The 17,933-nt window shown below is 41.0% G+C and overlaps 1 protein-coding gene across 6 annotated transcripts in view; it reads left to right on the top strand.

Annotated features, from left to right (window-relative positions):
- The first annotated feature begins 5,126 nt into the window (after positions 1-5,126).
- Positions 5,127-17,933, top strand: part of RAI14 (retinoic acid induced 14) — a 95,720-nt gene continuing 82,913 nt past the window's right edge. For 3 of the 6 annotated variants that reach the window (XM_052670553.1, XM_052670552.1, XM_052670551.1), the window contains exons 1-2: positions 5,127-5,232; positions 15,353-15,451. In XM_052670553.1, the coding sequence (XP_052526513.1) occupies positions 15,416-15,451 (36 nt within the window). In that variant the 5' untranslated portion in view covers positions 5,127-5,232; positions 15,353-15,415. Of the gene's footprint in view, positions 5,233-5,252; positions 5,474-15,352; positions 15,452-17,933 lie in introns of those variants that run through there. The other 3 variants (XM_052670547.1, XM_052670548.1, XM_052670549.1) reach the window with 3 other exon arrangements.

The following is a 17,933-nucleotide window of genomic DNA, read 5'->3' as shown; positions in this document are numbered from 1 at the left end:
TCTGTTTTTCTTTCTGAGTAGTTAGGTTGTTACTATACATTGTACAAGAAAGACCTAATGCCTCAGAAGAAATGAAGAATCATAGCACTCAGTTATGGCATGATAGTCTCTGTATCAGTGGAAGGTTTTTTATAAACAAAATAAATGATAGACTTTTGTTTCCTCTGAGACAAAATTTTAACCATAACAACGAAGACAGAATGCATATGTGATTTTGCACCTCCACAATAAAATCAGCAGTACAAATTGTGTCACAGGAATATAGCATGGTGTAGAGCTGAAGTTTCAGCTTGCAGATGCCCAGCACACTAAGAAATCCTGGAGGGAGCAAAGACATAAAAATCAACAGTTTGAAATGCCGTTTGCAAGGTGCTTGGTTTCTCTGTAATGCAAATAGTCATATAAAATATGCAGGAATGTGGTTTTCTTCGGTTTGAATGGGAAGAGGAAATTGATTTACGAATCTTGAATGGAAGAGAAACTTTACAGCAAGAGAATAGACAAAGCAACTCTCGGCATGGTGTGGAGTATATATGCAGTATAACTGCCCCTGCCTGTGGGAACTGCTTTGACTTTTGTACTATTACAACATAACCAAAGTGCTCTCCAGTGTAATTGAATACTAGAGCTTTACTCTTTAGTGATCTTCAGATTAGTATAATCTTTGTGGTTATTCTTGGGCAACTGGCCTTTCAGGACTTTCAGTGATGTGCCTTCAAAGAGCCCTTTATATTTCCTGAGAATTTGAAGCCATCTCTCTGCAAGGTGTGTTCTGCCTGGCTTCCAGTAATTTGGTTAGTTTCACACAGATGTTGTAGGATTGTCAGCCCTTGAGTTTGCAGAGAAGTCTCTGGATTATACAGGTCATGGGAAGGAAGACATTTTCTCATATGTGACCTTGGTTCCCAAGTGTTCCTGGATTGTCTGCAGTGTTGAGCAATGAGAAGAAAGTATGTGGAAGAGAGAAAGGGAAAAATCTGAGCAAGCCAAATCTCAATTTCCATAGTTCCTTACACCACTGTCTGTGCAGGTGAGGCACTATCTTAATTAAAAAAACAAAGCAGGGAACGTTACACTAGTAAATTTAATACACATTATACAAAACTGAAATAGGCCCATTTAATTCTGGGATTCTTAGCACAGCTTTGTTCTTTACTTCCAAAGGCCTCTCTCCCTGTTTGGACAGCTGCCTTTCTGCTTGCTGAGTTTTTCTTTAAGAAGATATAAAGCATTTTTTCTTTTTTAAATTATTTACATAGATGCACTGCCATTTTAGGTACAATTTGTGTAAGAAGTGCTTGGTCCTCTTTTCTAGTTTCTATGGACTTGTGCTTTGAAAATAATTTAAGAATGAAATATGTTTTGGGGATAATTCTGCAGATGAGTCTCTGTGCGAAAACTGCATTAGATCATCAAGCTCACTGCCTTGCAGCTCCGCGCTTCCACAAGTTGCATAAGACAGTAAACTCACATTATGCTGGATGCTAGTAAAAAGGGCAGGAAATTATTTTTCTCCTAGTGAAAAATACAAAAGCACATTCATATCAAAGACACTAACACACAAGCACAAATTTCCATAATGTGAGAAAGTAAAAAGGAAAAAGAGGATTTTTAGTCTTTGCAGTTAAGACTTATGTTAATTCCTTTTATATATATATATATGTATATGTTTATTCCTTTTGTATATATATTCCTTTTGTATATTTATGGATAACACTAAACTAAAAAAAAAATACGTCCAGAGGCAGATAAGAGAGAAGAGTAAACTACATTTCTAGAGATCTGTTCCCTGCTCTAATTGAAGATGAGCTCAAGTTTTATCCCTCCTGTTCCATCCAGGGAAGACTTCTACTTAAGGCTTGATTTCCAAGGTCCAGCTGATCTCTGCTGCAACCCTCCTAAAGAATTTAACAGTGACAAGAGCAGCCTACTTTAGCTCCTATGGTAGATGAAAAATATACAAATTTATGGGCTACAGCTAACAGAGGCCCACCTTTGTGCTGCCTCTTGGTGCCAGTCATACAGAAAGAAGTTGACAAAGCAGTTGAATTTCTCTACAATTTTCCTATAAATATCACCTGGGACTGCAAATGAGTCCCTCAAATGTGATAGACTGGGACACCATGCAGATAGGTTTTAATCAGATAACATACATGCAAAAACCATGAGAAAGTGGTAGAGGAAATATACATCTAGCAATTGAAAGTTAAAACAATCGAGATGATTCATTGCAATGACATACAGATCTTTCTCTTTCAGCCTTTAAAAGTTCACATAAAAGGAAAAAAAAGTCACTAGATAGCCTTTCCTCTCAAAATATTTTCTCAGTTAAGAGCCCTGTTTGAACAGCTCCAGTTGCGACTTTCTTCACTCTTCAGTATTTTCCTGTGCTGCCTTGTACTACCTGTGCATCAGAAGGACACTGCTGCTGCTATGTGAGTTACACAGAACAGTAAAGGAGAAAAATTCCTCTCTGGGTTCTCTGAAGTGTGCCGTATTGTGAACTGAGACACAAGAGATGCATTTACTATGTGGGCTAGCAAGTTATTAAAAAAAAGAAAGTGCTCTGGTGGGAGCAGATAAAAGAAAGACACACTTTTAAAGCCTGTTTCATTTGATATGACAGAGATTCCTGCATCTGTCAGAGGGACATCTGTCACAAAGGGTGAAAAAAATATTCTAATGTAAGCAAAGAACAGCCCAGGAACAAAAGCACACTTCAAAATCTAAAAATAAACTTTAAGTTGTTCTTCAGCAAAAAAATAAGATAGGATTATCAAAACTAGCTATATTCAGACTGCAAGCAATTATATCAGAGTAAGTCTGATGTGGGAAGACGATACAAGGCACTTAGAGCTTACAGAACAAGTTTAAGCTGCTTTCAAGATAGAAGAGAAGTGATAAACCAGTTCAGGAGCATGATTTCTTTTACAAATAATTTCTAGGAGGAGATGTGACTGGAACTTTGAGCACTGCAGAAGGCAATAGCCAGAAGCAGCAAAAAAAAAAAATATAACAATGCCAAGTAAGATAATTAGCAGATACTATCAAGACAGTAGACTGATAAGGTGTGCTTGAAGACATCTTCAAGCCACTTATAGGCCTCTCGTTTTTGGAGAAGTAGATAGGAAAGCAAGGGGAGTTCATTACACCCTCACTATGGTTGGCAGTGGCTCCAGGTCACTACAGGCTGCAAGCACCCCAGGTTTTCTAGGAGGGATTGTACAGAAGGTGATACTCTCTTCTTTCACCCTTTTCTCATGTTCCTGGGATAAAGGATTGGAGAGATATAGGACATAGCCAGTGTGCTATGTGATAAGCTAAGCTTCTTCCATTTGGGAAAAGCAGCTTGTGTTGAATGTGCTCCATCTTGTGAGTTGCTGAATGGATTATGCTGACAACTTTTGACTGCTCACAGGTAGCATTTACTAACTACAGGTCTCACAGTGTTGTTGTTAGGACAGACAGACAATAGAGGCACAGATGGGAAAAGACAGCTATTCCAAAGCTCTACAGCACATGAGATAGTTGACTCCTAGTCTTGTGCTCTGCCTGAAGAGGCATGAACCACAAAAATACATAGGAGTCTTTAAGCAATACCCTTAGAGAGAAACCCAAAAGGGAGCCCAGGGAAAAAGCACAGTCTACCATGGAACGAGACTAGCTTAGAGGGCATCAGCTTGGTTTAACAAATTTAACCCAACTGCTGCTACAAAGCCCAAAGTCTTCTTCCTGGACAGCAGCTTATAATACAGTGGAAAATGCTTCTCTGGGAATAAGCAAATACCATATTTCCCAGTTCTCTAGAACTTTGTTTGTTTGTTTGTTTTGTTTTTAATAGTACTGTAGCCAGAAATACATTTAGCATTATTTTGTATGTGACTATCCCATGCAAGCCTACCAAACTCATGTTCATAATATCCTGACATTGAAGATAGAAGTAGACATTCATAATGGTAGAAACACTCAAAGTGTAAGAGATTGTACTTGCATATTAAATCGTGCTTATTTTGCCTGCATGGGAAGAAGTGGGCAAGGTATTTTCTAACTATATTATATGCACAGATGTTACGCCAGAATTAAAAATAATTGCATAATAATTGCAACACATTTTGTAGCTGCAGACCTAATATTGCTGGGCAAGTTTAGTTTTCCTATTCTTATTCTTTCCATGCAAATTAAATTTTTAGCGTTAACTTTGTTAGATTATCAGAGGTGTGTGCGTTTTTAGAAGAAAAAGGAGAGGAAATGGTGCTGGCACAATTATGGCTGTTCTCAAAGGTGAAACACATGCAAAACAAATTGGCCGATGTAAGAACTGTGCATAAATAGAGGAAAGTATGCTCCCAGGTATAATCGAATGTATTTATTCAATAACAATACCTGCCACTATTACAATAATGACTTAAAGTTTTCAAGTGCTCATTTCCTCTCTGTACTGTTTGCCACTTTAGAAGGTGTGGATGGTTGGGAACAGAAAGGAGTGATCACCAAGATTAAAGGCGGACTGCAAGGTGTGGAATGTGGTTGTTGTGAAGGGACCAGCAGATGGATTTTTGCGGTGAGAAGGCTGGCATCTCTGGTGGCAGAGGAGGTTCACCGACTGACTAGGACAATTTGTAGACGAGGCATCCTGGTTTACTTACACAGGGTACGGAACTGTGGTGCTAGTGGTGAGATGTAGAGGTGGAGCTGGTTGGCCACTGGCGGCAGATCAGCTTGGAGGAATAAAGCCTTTTGGAGCACATCCAGTGAACCAGTGCCTCGCTCAGCCGTAAAGCCCACTTGGGATTTTATAACTGCTGGTCTCCTGTGTCATCAAACTCCGCAGAGGTAACGAATCCAGACATTAAATGAAAAGGAACCCACTTGTCTTCCCTTTAGTGCATCCTAGGGCTTTGAGAAAGAGGAATCCGAGACGCTGAGAAGCGCGGGACGGAAACCCCCTCGCCCCTCTCCTCAGCGTAACGGTCGTGGGGACGCGAGAGACGGGCGGGTAGGCGCGGTGTCACGTGACCCGCCCCCGCGAGCGCGGGGCTGCAGACCCCGGTTGAGGAGGGGGCAAACAGTCCCCCGCCGGGGGACCGGTGCCCCGCGGCCACGTGACCTTGGAATGATGTCACGCCCCCCGCCCTATCCGCGTGGAGCCGCTGAGTGTCCCGGGGCGCGCGGCGGCGCTGCTCCGCCCTTCACAGCGGCGGCGACCGAAGGGGGACGCGGCTGCTGCCTGGGGTGAGCGAGGCTCGGCGCGGCGCGGCGCGGCGCGAGGGGGAGGCGGCGCGCGCTGTGAATAGGGGCTTTGTGCTCGGCGCCCACCTGCCCCCGCCCGGCGCTGGTAGTGGTGGCGGCCGCTGCGGCGGTGGGCGTACGCGGGGAGCAGCTCCTCCGCGTGGAGCAACAGGAGGAAAGTTCTTCCTTCTTGCCGCGGCCGGAGAGCCCGGAGAGGGGAGCAGGGAGCAGCCCGTGAGTCTTGGTTGTTCCCTTGTGTTTATTTTATGTGGTTTGATTTCCACGGGGGGCTCGGGAAGGCTGACAGGCGGGGGCGGGCAGCGCGGGTCCCTCATCGATCCTGCCGGCTCCGTGACAGCGCGGCCCGGCCGCGCCTCCTTCCCCGCTCTTCCGAGGGGAGTGAGGACCTTCCGGCGGCCCCGGGACCGAACCGGCGGCGTCGGGCGGTGCTGCTTTCCTGGCGGTCTGGGCGGCAGCTCGGCGGCTGTCGGACAGGGGTCCCGTCGCAGTGAATGACCGCCCCCCCAACCCCGCGGCCGCAGCGAAGCTTGGAGGGGAACCGAGGGTTTTTTTTGTCGCTGCTTCGAAATACAATCGAGAAAATCCCTAATCGCATCAAGATCAGCCAGAAACCTTCGCTCCCAACTTCTCACAGAGCTCTCGGAAGGGCTGGCTTTCTCTTGCACGGCGCTCGGCGGCGAAGAGCCTTCCGCCGTCCACTTGTCACGATCTGAAGTTTCCTTACGGCTGTGAGAAGTCTGCTTCAATTTCTGCTCTGCTGGCACTGCGGGGTCGGAGCGAATTCTTGTCAGTGTTTCTGTAGTGAGTGCGCCTATTGCAGAGCTGACACAGAACGCTTGTGGTCTGCTTAGAGCTGCTGCTGTACGCGCCAAAAGGCGGCCTTTTCTTTTTGCTTTTTGTATCCCAGTAGGTTTCAGATTCGTGTTTCAATTTTATTATTATTATTATTTTAAAGCCCAGATGTGCGAATTTGTCATCTTATATAGGCCTCCTGGATTAACTAGGAGTAGACGAATTTGGTAAATATCTGTCAGTGACCTGCTTGGCTCTTGTCTCGGGACACTCATGGAAAGCTGTCAATGAGATTTTATTTACTAATAGAAGAATTGCGTAAGAGCTGTGTGAACCAGAGTGAAAGAGCTGGATATTAGCTCAGGGTTCCCTTGAGTTCAGGCCAAGCTCAGTGTCGGTAAGTCACTGTGCAGTAGCAGGCATCCGTCTGTGCAGTCTCTAAAAATATGGGCACTGTGCTCTTCTCTTTCCTCTTCCAAGAGTGCATCTGCTAGCAAAGCAATAAAACCTCCTTCCCTCTCCTTCTCCAAACCAAGAAACTGCACATTGATGGGAGAAGAGACCGTGGAGGGAGGCTGCTGCTCTCGCAAATGATGCAGGCATTTCATGGTACAGTTTACTCACTTGCCCCCATCTCTTACTTATTTTTTTTTCTTTTGTATGCTCCCCACTATGTTGCTTTTCTTTTTTCTCTCACTGGTAAGAAGTTCATGCCTCTTTCAAGTGAGAAGTAGTGGCAGGAGGCCACAAAAACTAACTTCTTATGTGAGATGCTAGCAGTTTCTAAATTCTACTGCAACAGTACCCTGATCACATTCCTTTTGAGAGCTGATTGTGGACTGGTTATTTTTGCGTAGGGCTAATACTTGAAACAGCTGTAGAGGAAAGCCAAGCAAAACTAGGATAAATCAATTTTAGGCTCTGTGCCTTGCTTAGTGGTAAAGATGGTAAACTACTAAAAATTCCAGGCAGCTTTTATTAACTGGATGTTGAACGGGAACATAGTGATCCATAACATCTTCTAAGTGTACAGATCTGAATAACTGGCTCTCCTGCTGTCTGTATACTTCCTGCATGTCTGAGAAGCCTAGTCTCTTTGCATGCTCCTTGGAGTTGCTGTCTAGGTGCCTGTGAGTGCATAAATACTGGTGGTAACTCTGCATGTGGGGTAACTTGGAGATTGTTTTGGAGTTGTCAGACCTTGCTGAGCGTCGCCTAATACTACAGTTTTAACCTGTAGAGGAGATAGGGCAAATAGCTGTGATTCAGGGAATATATTGAAGGTTATAGCTGTCAGACTGCCAGAAATAAATGAAAGTCTGTTGGTAAACTGTGGAAGCAGTGGAATATCTCCACTTACACTTAAGATTAAAAGTTAATCATAGTACCTGCGGAGGACTGTCAGAGCTGAAGTAGTAGCAGTGAAAGAAGGCATCTTTCTCTTGTGTTCGGATCCATAACGCTGTGGCCAGTAACACCCTGAGATGATGGTAGTGGTCACAGAATCCATGAGTCATAGAGATGAGAAGGGACCTCTGGGTCCACGTGGCCTGACCTGTGCTTAAAAAGGGACACTCAGGTGCACTCAACAGGGTGCGTAGGGCCATTCCCAGGAAGCTTCTGAAAATCTCCAAAGGGGGGGGCTCCACAACCTCTCCAGACAATCTGTGCCAGTGCTCTGTCACTTGCACAGTACGGGAATGCTTCCTGATCAGAAAGAACCTTATGTGTTCCAGTTTGTGTCCATTGTCTCTTGTCTTGGAATTGGGCACTACTGAAAAGAGTCTGGTTCTGTCTTCTTTGCATCCTCCCTTCAGATGTTAATAGATGTTGATAAGAACTTCCCTGAATCTCCTCCAGGCTGAACAGTCCCAGCTTGCTCAGCCTTGCAGGAGGGGTACTTCAGCCTCCTCATTGTCTTGGTGGCCCCACGTAGTTTCATGTGATTGCTTCATTATGGCAGTGTTGGCAGCCTAATGATTAGTGCATTTGTCTGGAACGTCTTAGATGTCCACTCAAGGCCTTCTTCTATAGAGCAGATGAGTGTTGTAGTAACATGAATGTATTTTTGAAAGCTGTCTTAGTCTCTTTTTTATTTTGTACCTTCAAAATATAAGATATGTGACCTTTTTTGCTGAGTTTTTTTTTTTCTTCACCTGAATCTATAGAGTATTGGTAAAGATAAGAGCCAAGTTTGTCCAGTCATTACAAAGAGAAAACTTCTTTGCAAGTCTTTCTATGACTGTAGGAAGTTGACGTTCCAGTTTCTTTCCCCATAACTGCTGAGGCTCAGGAAGCTACTGGAAGCTATTGCTGGTGGGCATGCAGAAACAGTGCCTTGCATCTGAACTACCAGAGGCACTGGGATGCCTTGAGGTGTCTGTGGGAAATTTGGCACTCAAATGCTTTCTTAGAACCTGGTATACAAGGTCTTGTCTGAATTCCCACAAGGATATCTGTAAGATCCCTCTAGATGTTCATAGGTCTCTGAAGCATGGGAAAAGTATCCTACATGTTGCTCCTTCTCCACGGTCTGTCCAGTACCTAGTGCTAGTACTGAACATGATTTTCAACAGTCTAAATAAAATCAGATAAAATTGATTCCATTATCACTAAGATGTGGATACTGATCTTGCTGGAGTTCTACTCGTTTATATGACTGATGTCTTCCAGGGTAGAAGAAATCTCAGTTTCTAATACCTTTTATGAAGTGTGGATGTGCTTAATTTTTGGTTTCTAAACACATCCAATTCCCTTTCATTTTCAGATGATGTTTAAAAATGTAATGCACTTTGATCAGCTAAAATGTTTTCCCTCCCAAGAACTTGGAAAGTGAACAGAGTAGTTGTGTTATTAGCACCATCTCTGAAAGTATTTCTAGACTAGAGAGGTTTTTAGTGGAGTATTCTTTCAAGGCTTTTCAGCAGTGTAAGGGCTTAGTTAATGGGAGCGGGGTTGGCAGGTGTTTTTGGTAATCTGAATCAGTGTTCTTCTTAGCTCCTGCCCTAGTACAAGGCTGTTCTGTGTTAGGCTATTTCAGAGTACTTGTCTATAAATTGATGCAGTTGTTTCTTTTCACACTGAAGATTGCATCTCAACAAGTTCTCACGTTTGTTGATTCTGAAGTGCAGTTCATTGAATAATACAGAATATTAGGAAGTATAAACAATCTCTGGTTGTTATCTTCTTGGATTTCTCATTTAAATAACTGATGTTTGCAAAGTGGAACTCTGCATCTTTTTTCTCTATTTCAGTTTGTATGCTTCAATTCCTGTCTAGTCCTGTTGGACTGAATATTGAACATGGGAAAAGCTTTCAGATCTGCAGTGCATCTTATGTATGATGAACCAAAGGAATATGGTCTCAAAATGGGGTGACACATGGTGTGGGGAAACTTTTTAGTTTGGGAATGTGGAAATTCAAAGCAGAGAAAGGTAGTGGTGTGTCCTAGATTATGCAGTAAGTCTTGCCTCGCTGTGAGCTCACTGTTAACAGATACTTTAAGACAAAGGAACTGGAGTAAGAACGGTGTAAAGCTGTAGCACAATGATTTGAATGACAGATGTGCTCAGACTTCACTTGAGATACAGTTCTGCCCGAGTTCTGTCCAGTGTGTCAAATGAACGAGTCAGAGCTGTGTCACATTTTGAGTTTTCTCTAATCTTCTCTATAATTAGCAATGTATAAGGCCTTGTTTGTGTAAACTTTCCCCTAGGAGAAAACAGTTTAACAAATTGCACATATTCTGGATGGACAGTTGAGTATTGGTTTATATTAGTTGTGTAATGTCCACAGAGACTGGTATGACTTTAGCTGCAGCCTTTAAAAAATGAAGTAAAATATTTCAGATTTTGAACATAGAGTATATGTAAGAGTAGAAAGCTGAGGCAAAGCATTCTGAAGAAAAGAGATAACAACATTTGTTAGTGATGCAGTATCTGTAGAGTTCTTAACTTCTGGGCTCAAATGCTTACATTTGTACAGTTCAGCACACCCTTGCCAGTGATTTGTGAGCAGATTGAGGGATTGTACTAAGTTACCCAAGGCTCCTGCTATCTCTGATGTCTGATTCTGTTCTGCATGGGATTAACGGTCTATAAATCACTCCCATTTTTGTGATGTATTTGGGCTTCTCAGTGCATTTTTTTAGTGTGTTTTCATTGATAAGTAATAGCAGATTAACCAAGCCAAGAATTATTTGTCTTTATAGGTGACATTAAATTCCATTTGTTTTTTCCTATGAAAGGAAGAATGGGATAGATTACTCAAAATGGAAAAACTGAGTTGTTGATGAAGACTGCGGAAATTTTCCTGTAGCTTTTGATCTGATTGTGTATGCTTCTCTGCTTTGGAATGAGAGGTAAAGGAATGTGCTCAGTTGGATGGTAATTAGATGGTAGTCATAGATGGAGTGCTAAGTGGATTTTAAAAATTTATTTAGTTTTAGGACACTATGGATTTACTTGTGTTCACATGCAAACAACTGGAGAGTCTAGGTAGCTGCTCATGCCTTCAGGTGTTCCAACGGCTTTGGAGAAGCTTGTGTTTTGGCTTGTTCTTGGTACAGGTTTGTATGTCAAGGGAGCTCAGGCATGTGATGTATTTGACAAGTGGGTACTGAAGATGGGCAGCAGCAGAAATGCTAGAGTTGAGGATGCTTCTGGCAGCCCTGCAGAGCTGACTGTTCTCCTGGGTCACAGCATGGATTGTGCAGAAAGATAATGATTATTCAGAGAACAAACGATGTTGTTTTGCTGTAGTTGAAGTGACTTCTGGGACATCTTATTTTCTCTTTTGAGAGTTGTTACATTCACACAAAGGAGATGTAAATACATAGCATGATTGGTACTTTTCTAGATGGTTTTTTTTCGTATGTATCATTTTACCTGCCTGTTGCCAGATCTTGCTTGGAGTCTCTAGTCTGTAGCCACATAAACTGGAAAAAAAAATCTGGAATTTTTGGGAGTGAATCAGGAAATTGGCTGACATTATAAACAATGCTTTGCTGCAAGAGAACGTTTTGAGATGGAAGCTTACCAGTGTGTTCTGAAAGAGATGCATGTCCTTTAACACTTAAAAATAATTAAATTCAGTATGCACTAATCATTAAAGGGTAGCAGTGATTGCATGAACAGTGTGCACTGCATATCCCTAAGGCTGTTTTACTGTTACATCGCTGAATATTTGGCCTTTCAGTGTGTTGACTAGTGTCCATATCGTGTAGAAGACCTTGCTCAGATTTTGCAGCAAAGTGATGAAAGGAAAAAAACCAACAATGTCAATACAATTGTTTATTGTGGTTTGCCAAAATCTTACTGTAAATCAGTGTGGAAGATTATCTTAATCTGATTCCTACATTTGAACTTGAAGATGGTGCTGTATATTAAAACAATGAAATTATTGAGGCTGAATACTACTGCATTAATATCTCTTATTTTTTCACTAGATAGGTTTGCCATCAACCTAAGGATGTTTTCTGTGACTTGTGCTCCTGAGAACTGTTTCCCGTTATGAAACCAAAGGAAGATGAGATAGAAGATATTTAATTTTAGAGATAATGGTTGACAGCATGTGATCAGCGTTAGCTGTAGAGAATCTCTGGAGTTAAGCAGTTCTGTACTGTTAACTTGCTGCAGCTACAGAATGACAGCATTTATTACCACAGTTATTTTGAAAAGGGAGAAATGCCACAATAGGTAAAACTTGCTTCTTGTTAATAGCTGTGATTCATTGCAGAAATAGTTTTGAAGTGTCTTGATTCTCCCTAGTGAATTTCTAGTTGTCGTTTCCTGTCTTGTAAAACAGGAGTTTATTAACGGTGCTTCCTTTATTCCCCCTCTGGCAAATGAGCAGTTGTCATAAAGCTCTGCTGAATCAGGATGCTGACCTCTTTTTGCATCAATTCCAAAAATTACACCCTTTGAGAGGTGACTTCCTCCTACAAGCAGTGCCAAGAAAAGACAGCCGTCACTGCTTTGTGGGTTTTTATCTCTACAGCTGAAGGGTTGTGATACAAAAGCTGTAATCATAATGTTTGTGTTTAACTATCTTTTACAGAAAATAAATACAGATGCAACATGCTCTGAACTCAGAAATATGTTTTTTTGTGTGTGCTTTTCCATGCTTCTATAATTATTCTGTGGATTTCATTTTCAAATTCAGTGTATAGAGTGCACTCACAGAAGAAGTGAAGTAACTTGTGAGGAAAAAATAAGTTGGCTTCTGATGGTATCACAACTCACCTAATTTCTTCCTATTTCAAGATGGGGGGGAAAACAGCATTCCAGGAGTGCTTGCAAAGCTTGTTAATTGGACTGCTATAGGTTTCTCTCAGAAAGAATTCAGCTTTGCGTCTATAAGGAGTTACCATCTCTCTTATCACCCTGAAGTTGAGTACTTCACTTCCATGGAAGCTATAACAAATATTTTGTTCATAGGAGAAAGAAGTGGTGAGGGGCTGAGAAGGGGAAAGACAGCTTATAGCAGACAGTCATCTGACAATATGCATGTGATAAGAGATCTGTTATTGATTCCCAGTGCAAAGTGTTTGGTTCTATTTTATTAAATGGTGTAATTAATCTTAATTTAATATTTTTTTTTTTAAGTCAGTTAAGTTTAACTTTTAAAAAGACCTTGTAAGTGTGAGTTTTGTTGGATATTGCCTGATGTTTCTCGGCTTTTGAAGTCCCTCTCAATCTTCTTTCCCCTAAAGATTTTTCTGGTGCGCTGTATATTTAAAGAAGGCCAGCTAACTAATGTCATTTGTCTTGTCTGTACTGTGCTGTTTCCAGTCTTTGTGATGCCCATAATCCTTGGTGGTACTAGAGAATGAGTTAAGAAATTATTGGGCTCTTGCTGGGGTTCAGGCGCACTTCTAGTACGAGTCATGACAGCTGTTTTATAGTTTCACACTTTCTTCAAAATTTGAATAGGTGTAGCAGATTTGTTCAGCCCAGGAAAAAGCTAAGGAATAGTCAATCCAGGGTATGAAAAGCTCTGACAAATTTTTTGCTGCTCTTTTCCATCATAAAGAATTAGACAAAATGCTGCTATTTAATTTTCCTTATTCTCATACCTTGAAATGAAAAGCAAGAGCTCACAGTAATACCCTTTCATATACATGGAAGCAGTTAGGAATCTAATGGTACTTTAGAATGATTATTTAATTAGACTCAGAGTCATATAATTAGAGTTAATAATGTTTTAACAGCCTACAGAATTACTCCATCAAAATTACCTGTTGAGGTCTGTGTTCTGTGGGAAACCTATTTGTGTATATGCAGTACGTGGGATTTTTTGTTTGGTAGTTTCTTGGTTTTGGTTTTTTTTTTTTTTTTTTTTTTTTTTTTTTTTTTAAGAAATGTGCTTGTATGTGTCTTAAATGGCTGTCAATTAAATACGAGGTTGAGCTAAATTACATGTTTACTTAGCGTTAATTCTTCTTCCTGAATGGTTCTCAGTGCTGTGCTTTGTGGAAATGTTTTCATGTACTTTACCAAGAGTGAACAATGAAGTTTCATTTTAAAACCTCTCATAGTTAAGGGAGCATGTAGAATGTAGCAGCATGTTTTCATAACAGTAAGGGACTTTCTCGTATGAAATAACTGGAATTCACTTTCCTTATCAAACTGTAATTAAAGGTTTCTTAAGAAGGACGCAAAACACCAGTGACCCACCATGTCCTATTAGAATTTGTGCTGTAGTCCTCTTTTTTAGTTATTTATCAGTTAGACTCATAATACTTTTCTCTTTTTTTCTTTTTTTTTTTTTTCTCGAAGGTGGAGGGAGGAAGTTTGTACAGCTGAACACCCTTTACTTTAAACTCTTCCTTCAGCAGAATTTCTGTACAGCTGGTAACCTTTGTATATGAGATAGACAGATTGGCTCTTGCAGTGAGCATACTGTGAAACTAGGAAGCTGGGACATCTTTTGCGTAGATGTCCTTTTCTTGTCCTTAAGTATATTTCTCTTCCATAAAGTTTTTCTACTGTGGTCTAGGAATAAACACATTGCCCTGCTACTTTGTGTCTCTCACCGTTCACATTTATCTTGGATTGTTACATATTACAGTTTCCCAGGAGCTGGGGAAGTTCAGGATAGACATTAGGTTCTTCTCCAAGAGAGTGGTCAGGTGCTGGATTGGGCTGCCTGGGGCAGTGGTTGAATCACTGTACCTGGCAGTGTTCGTAGAACATTTAGATGTGGTAGTAAGTGTCATTGTTTAGTGGGACGCACTGTGGGAGGTGGACAGTTGGTCTGAATGATCTTCGAGGTCTTTTCCAACCTTGGTTATTCTGTGATTCCTTAGGAAAATTTGCTCTAGTATAGATTCCTTGCTTCCCTATAAAATCTTGTGGCTTATCTGTAATAATGTTGGTTTTATGTGTTTGCATAACTGCTGCTTTTTTTCATTTGAAAGGGATAGAGGAAAAACTTGGCTTGTTTGTGAAAGTGCATCCTCAAATTGAAAACAGTTGTGATTTCTCAAATGCAAAATTGTACAGAATTTCAGAATTGTAGGAGTTGGGAGGGACCTCAGGATATCATCTAGTCCAGCCCCTGCTAAAGCAGGCCTTGTAAGAGTACACTGCACAGAAGAGCATCTAGGTAGGTTTTGAATATCTTCAGAAAAGGAGGCTCTGCAGCCTCTCTGGATGTCTGTTCTCTGCATTCCTCATGGTGAAGAAGTTTTTCTTGCATGCACGTAGGGTTTATTACAGGAGGAGAATAAAAGAATAAAAGTATTCTTCCGGTGATTAATCCTCTTCTTGCTTAGATGGTTCCATCTGTTATATTGTGTTGAGCTGTACTAGGATGTGTGATGCATGGTTTACATGTTAGTTTTGAATTAGTGGTTAAATGTGTACACGTAGTACTTCTAGCTATTACAGTATAGTTGTAGGATAGTGAAACTTCAGTTGAATGACTCAACATCCATCTTTCTGCTTTTACCATTTTACAAATGGCTGCCTAGATGTTAATATTAAAATAGACTGTGAGCAGAGAGGTGCTACGTGTACAAACATGTCAGATCTGCTTGTAGCAAGAGGTAGCTAGTATTATGTGACACACATCTGAGTTTTTGCTGAAGGCTCCTCCTGTTTTTCTGTGGTCAGATTTAGGCTTGCTTTTAAGTTTGGAAATACAAAACATGTCTCTTAGCGGGTTGTTAATCTTTGTTAGAGCTTGAGGGCTAAGCCCTTGAAGGGTAATATATGTGTGTAAATTCAGATTTGTCTGCCTGTGAGCTGAATGATATCAAGTTGGAATCTTCTTTTTTTTTTTTCTTTTTTTTTTTTTTTCCCCTTAGATATTGAAGAAGAAAAAAACAAAACAAACTTCTCAAAGGTTTCGAAGACTGAATGTAACCAGGATGAAGAGCTTAAAAGCAAAGTTCAGGAAGAGTGACGTAAGTATTTCTACTGAGTTTGATTGCTGGTTTCCACGCTGGAAACAAGTTCTTCACTCCCACCTTGATAAGGTTGCAAGTTAATGAATTACAGAGAGGAGCAACTTTTTCCAAGCACAAAGGCATGAGCTGAGTAGTGTACATATTAGGCTGTTTTGAAATACAGCTCTATGTTGTGTAAAGTATTTCACTACCTTATTTCCTTCTTGGAATAACCAAGTCAAGCATATATGCATGGGGCCTGCAAAATTTCTCTTAGATTGTGCTCATTTGCAGATTGGAACTTTTCCCAGGTGCAGGATTAAGCCTAGTTATAAGGACTTTACTGCCCAATTGTATTTCAGTCTAAGTATAAAACCATTCTTATCAGTTTGATGTTTGAGCATGTAACAAAAGGTCTCCTTATCCTGTGGCAGGTTTTTTTTTTTTTTTGTCAGCAAGTGTACAAGAATCAGCTGTGCAATTAGGGCAAGATGGGGTTTATCAATCCCAATGTGACAGGAAGAGTGGATGCAAGACTTGATCAGTGAGGACAGCAGACATAAATGTGAAACAGTAGTGGGCACATCACATGTTGTATATTGTTAAATGATAGTATCAGTAGTGACCCAAGCTTGAAATTGAACCGTGTGATCCTTTGGGTCAGTGAGACTGCTACTGTCCAGTTCTGTCCTTCTCTTCCTACTGCTACTCTTTCTAGCACCTTGCTGTATACTCAGGTTGATGCTCATGTAACAGTGCAGTGTGCAGTCAATGAAATAAATGATTTTCAAGATCTTATATAGAATTTGTAACAAATATTCATGAAGAATGTGATGTTTTATCTTTCAGAGCAGCAGATAAGTTGTGGAAGAAAAGGATGTATTGTTTTGTTTTGTGGTTTTTTTGTTTGTTTGTTTGTTTGTTTGTTTGTTTTCTCCATATTACCACAGAATTCTAGAGCAGCTGTGTATGGCAATGATTCATAAGGTTTAAAAGTGGAGCTTTAGAGAGATTGGTATTTAGGAAAATCACCACACACTGCAGTCAGGAGCAGTCCAAGCTGTTCTTTGGTGTGAAGGTGGTCTTGTAGTGCTCTGTTCCAGTGATCTCTCTGTTCTAGTGATCTCAGCTTGTAATGCCCTTCAGTAGCTATGAAGAAGAAACAGGTGCTGTTGCAGTGTGATATGTAGATATGATTACCACTTACCAAGTCACTGAGCTGCAAGTTAGTATTTGTTGCTGGCAGCTGTTGTACTGGCATCCTAATTGTAGCACTGTTGGATAATCTACTCCTTCAGATAAGCAAGAGTTCTTCCTAAAAGGACCAACTTTGTAGCCAAGCTTACTATGTCAACTAATCTTTGGGAGCAGGGCAAAACACTTAACTTTCAGGCACCTTTTACCTCTGCTGGTGACCAAGCCAACTCAGATGAGGGTGCAGTATCTTGTGCTGCTTTGCAGCAAATGAACATGTCATGAGTCTTTGGTGTCTCATCTAACTGAATATGCCTCTCAGTCTACAGTCGATTATTTGGTGGTCAGAAGTTGTTGCCACTGTGATGAGTAGCAGCAATCAGTGTTTCAGTTCGCCTAACAGTAGTTATAACTTCCCTTAAGCATCTGCTTGAGTAATGAGAGCAGTCCCTTTGCTAATGTAGGGACATACTTGGTATTATGGAAATTAGGTGTGCCTGTGTGTTAGGATGACTTCATTCACACTTTTATGCAGGTTGGCTGCACTGCTGCTCTAAAGCAAAGTCTAAGTGACATGCATATTATGCAACTAGGTCTTGCTGTAGCTGGTCTACCCACTGTTATTCAACTGTTTCTCTTACTCCTTACTCACCTGGCCTTGTCTCCTTAATCCCCACATTTTCCCCCAGCACCAGGGGAGGTCTTAAAGTAATTGCTGTTTTGGTACTACTTCTCTCTACCATCTGAGACAAAGTTGCAAAGTTGACCACAAAAGATTTTTCAGACACCTAATGGTTAGATAGGTAGCTCTAAGAGCACAGCAGTATGAACTCAAGAGGGTCTGATTTTCTCTGTGTTGAAGCCAAACCTTAAGGGCATAATTCAAAGCAGTCACTTGGGGCTGTTGTGTGTTTTGTGCATGATAACCAAGGAAAATTATCCTTCTTTTTATTTCCATATGCTTCTCATAGTTATAATTAAGGAAGAGGAGGAGGTAGTTTTAATAGGAATTATTCTTATTTGTATCTCAATTTATAAAATGTGGTAAATGCTTTCAGGATAAGAGGAAAGTCAGCAGGGATAGAGGGGCTCTTTCTCAATCTGGAAGAAGTCTTTAATGTCTTATTGGTTAGAACTGGAAATGTCTTGGCAGAGGGAATGGTACCTTTCCTTTTAGCCTTGCTTGTTTGCATTAAATAAATAGGAAGAAGGGGAGGAGTAGGAATAAGTCTTCAAGGTATGTGTGGGAGACAGGGGTTAGTCAAACAATTCTCCAGCTGATAACATAAAACTGTATTCTAAAATG

Source organism: Tympanuchus pallidicinctus, unplaced genomic scaffold, assembly GCF_026119805.1.
Source record: "Tympanuchus pallidicinctus isolate F22 unplaced genomic scaffold, pur_lepc_1.0 scaffold9, whole genome shotgun sequence".
NCBI lineage: Eukaryota > Metazoa > Chordata > Aves > Galliformes > Phasianidae > Tympanuchus > Tympanuchus pallidicinctus.
This window is presented reverse-complemented; position numbering and strand designations above follow the sequence as displayed.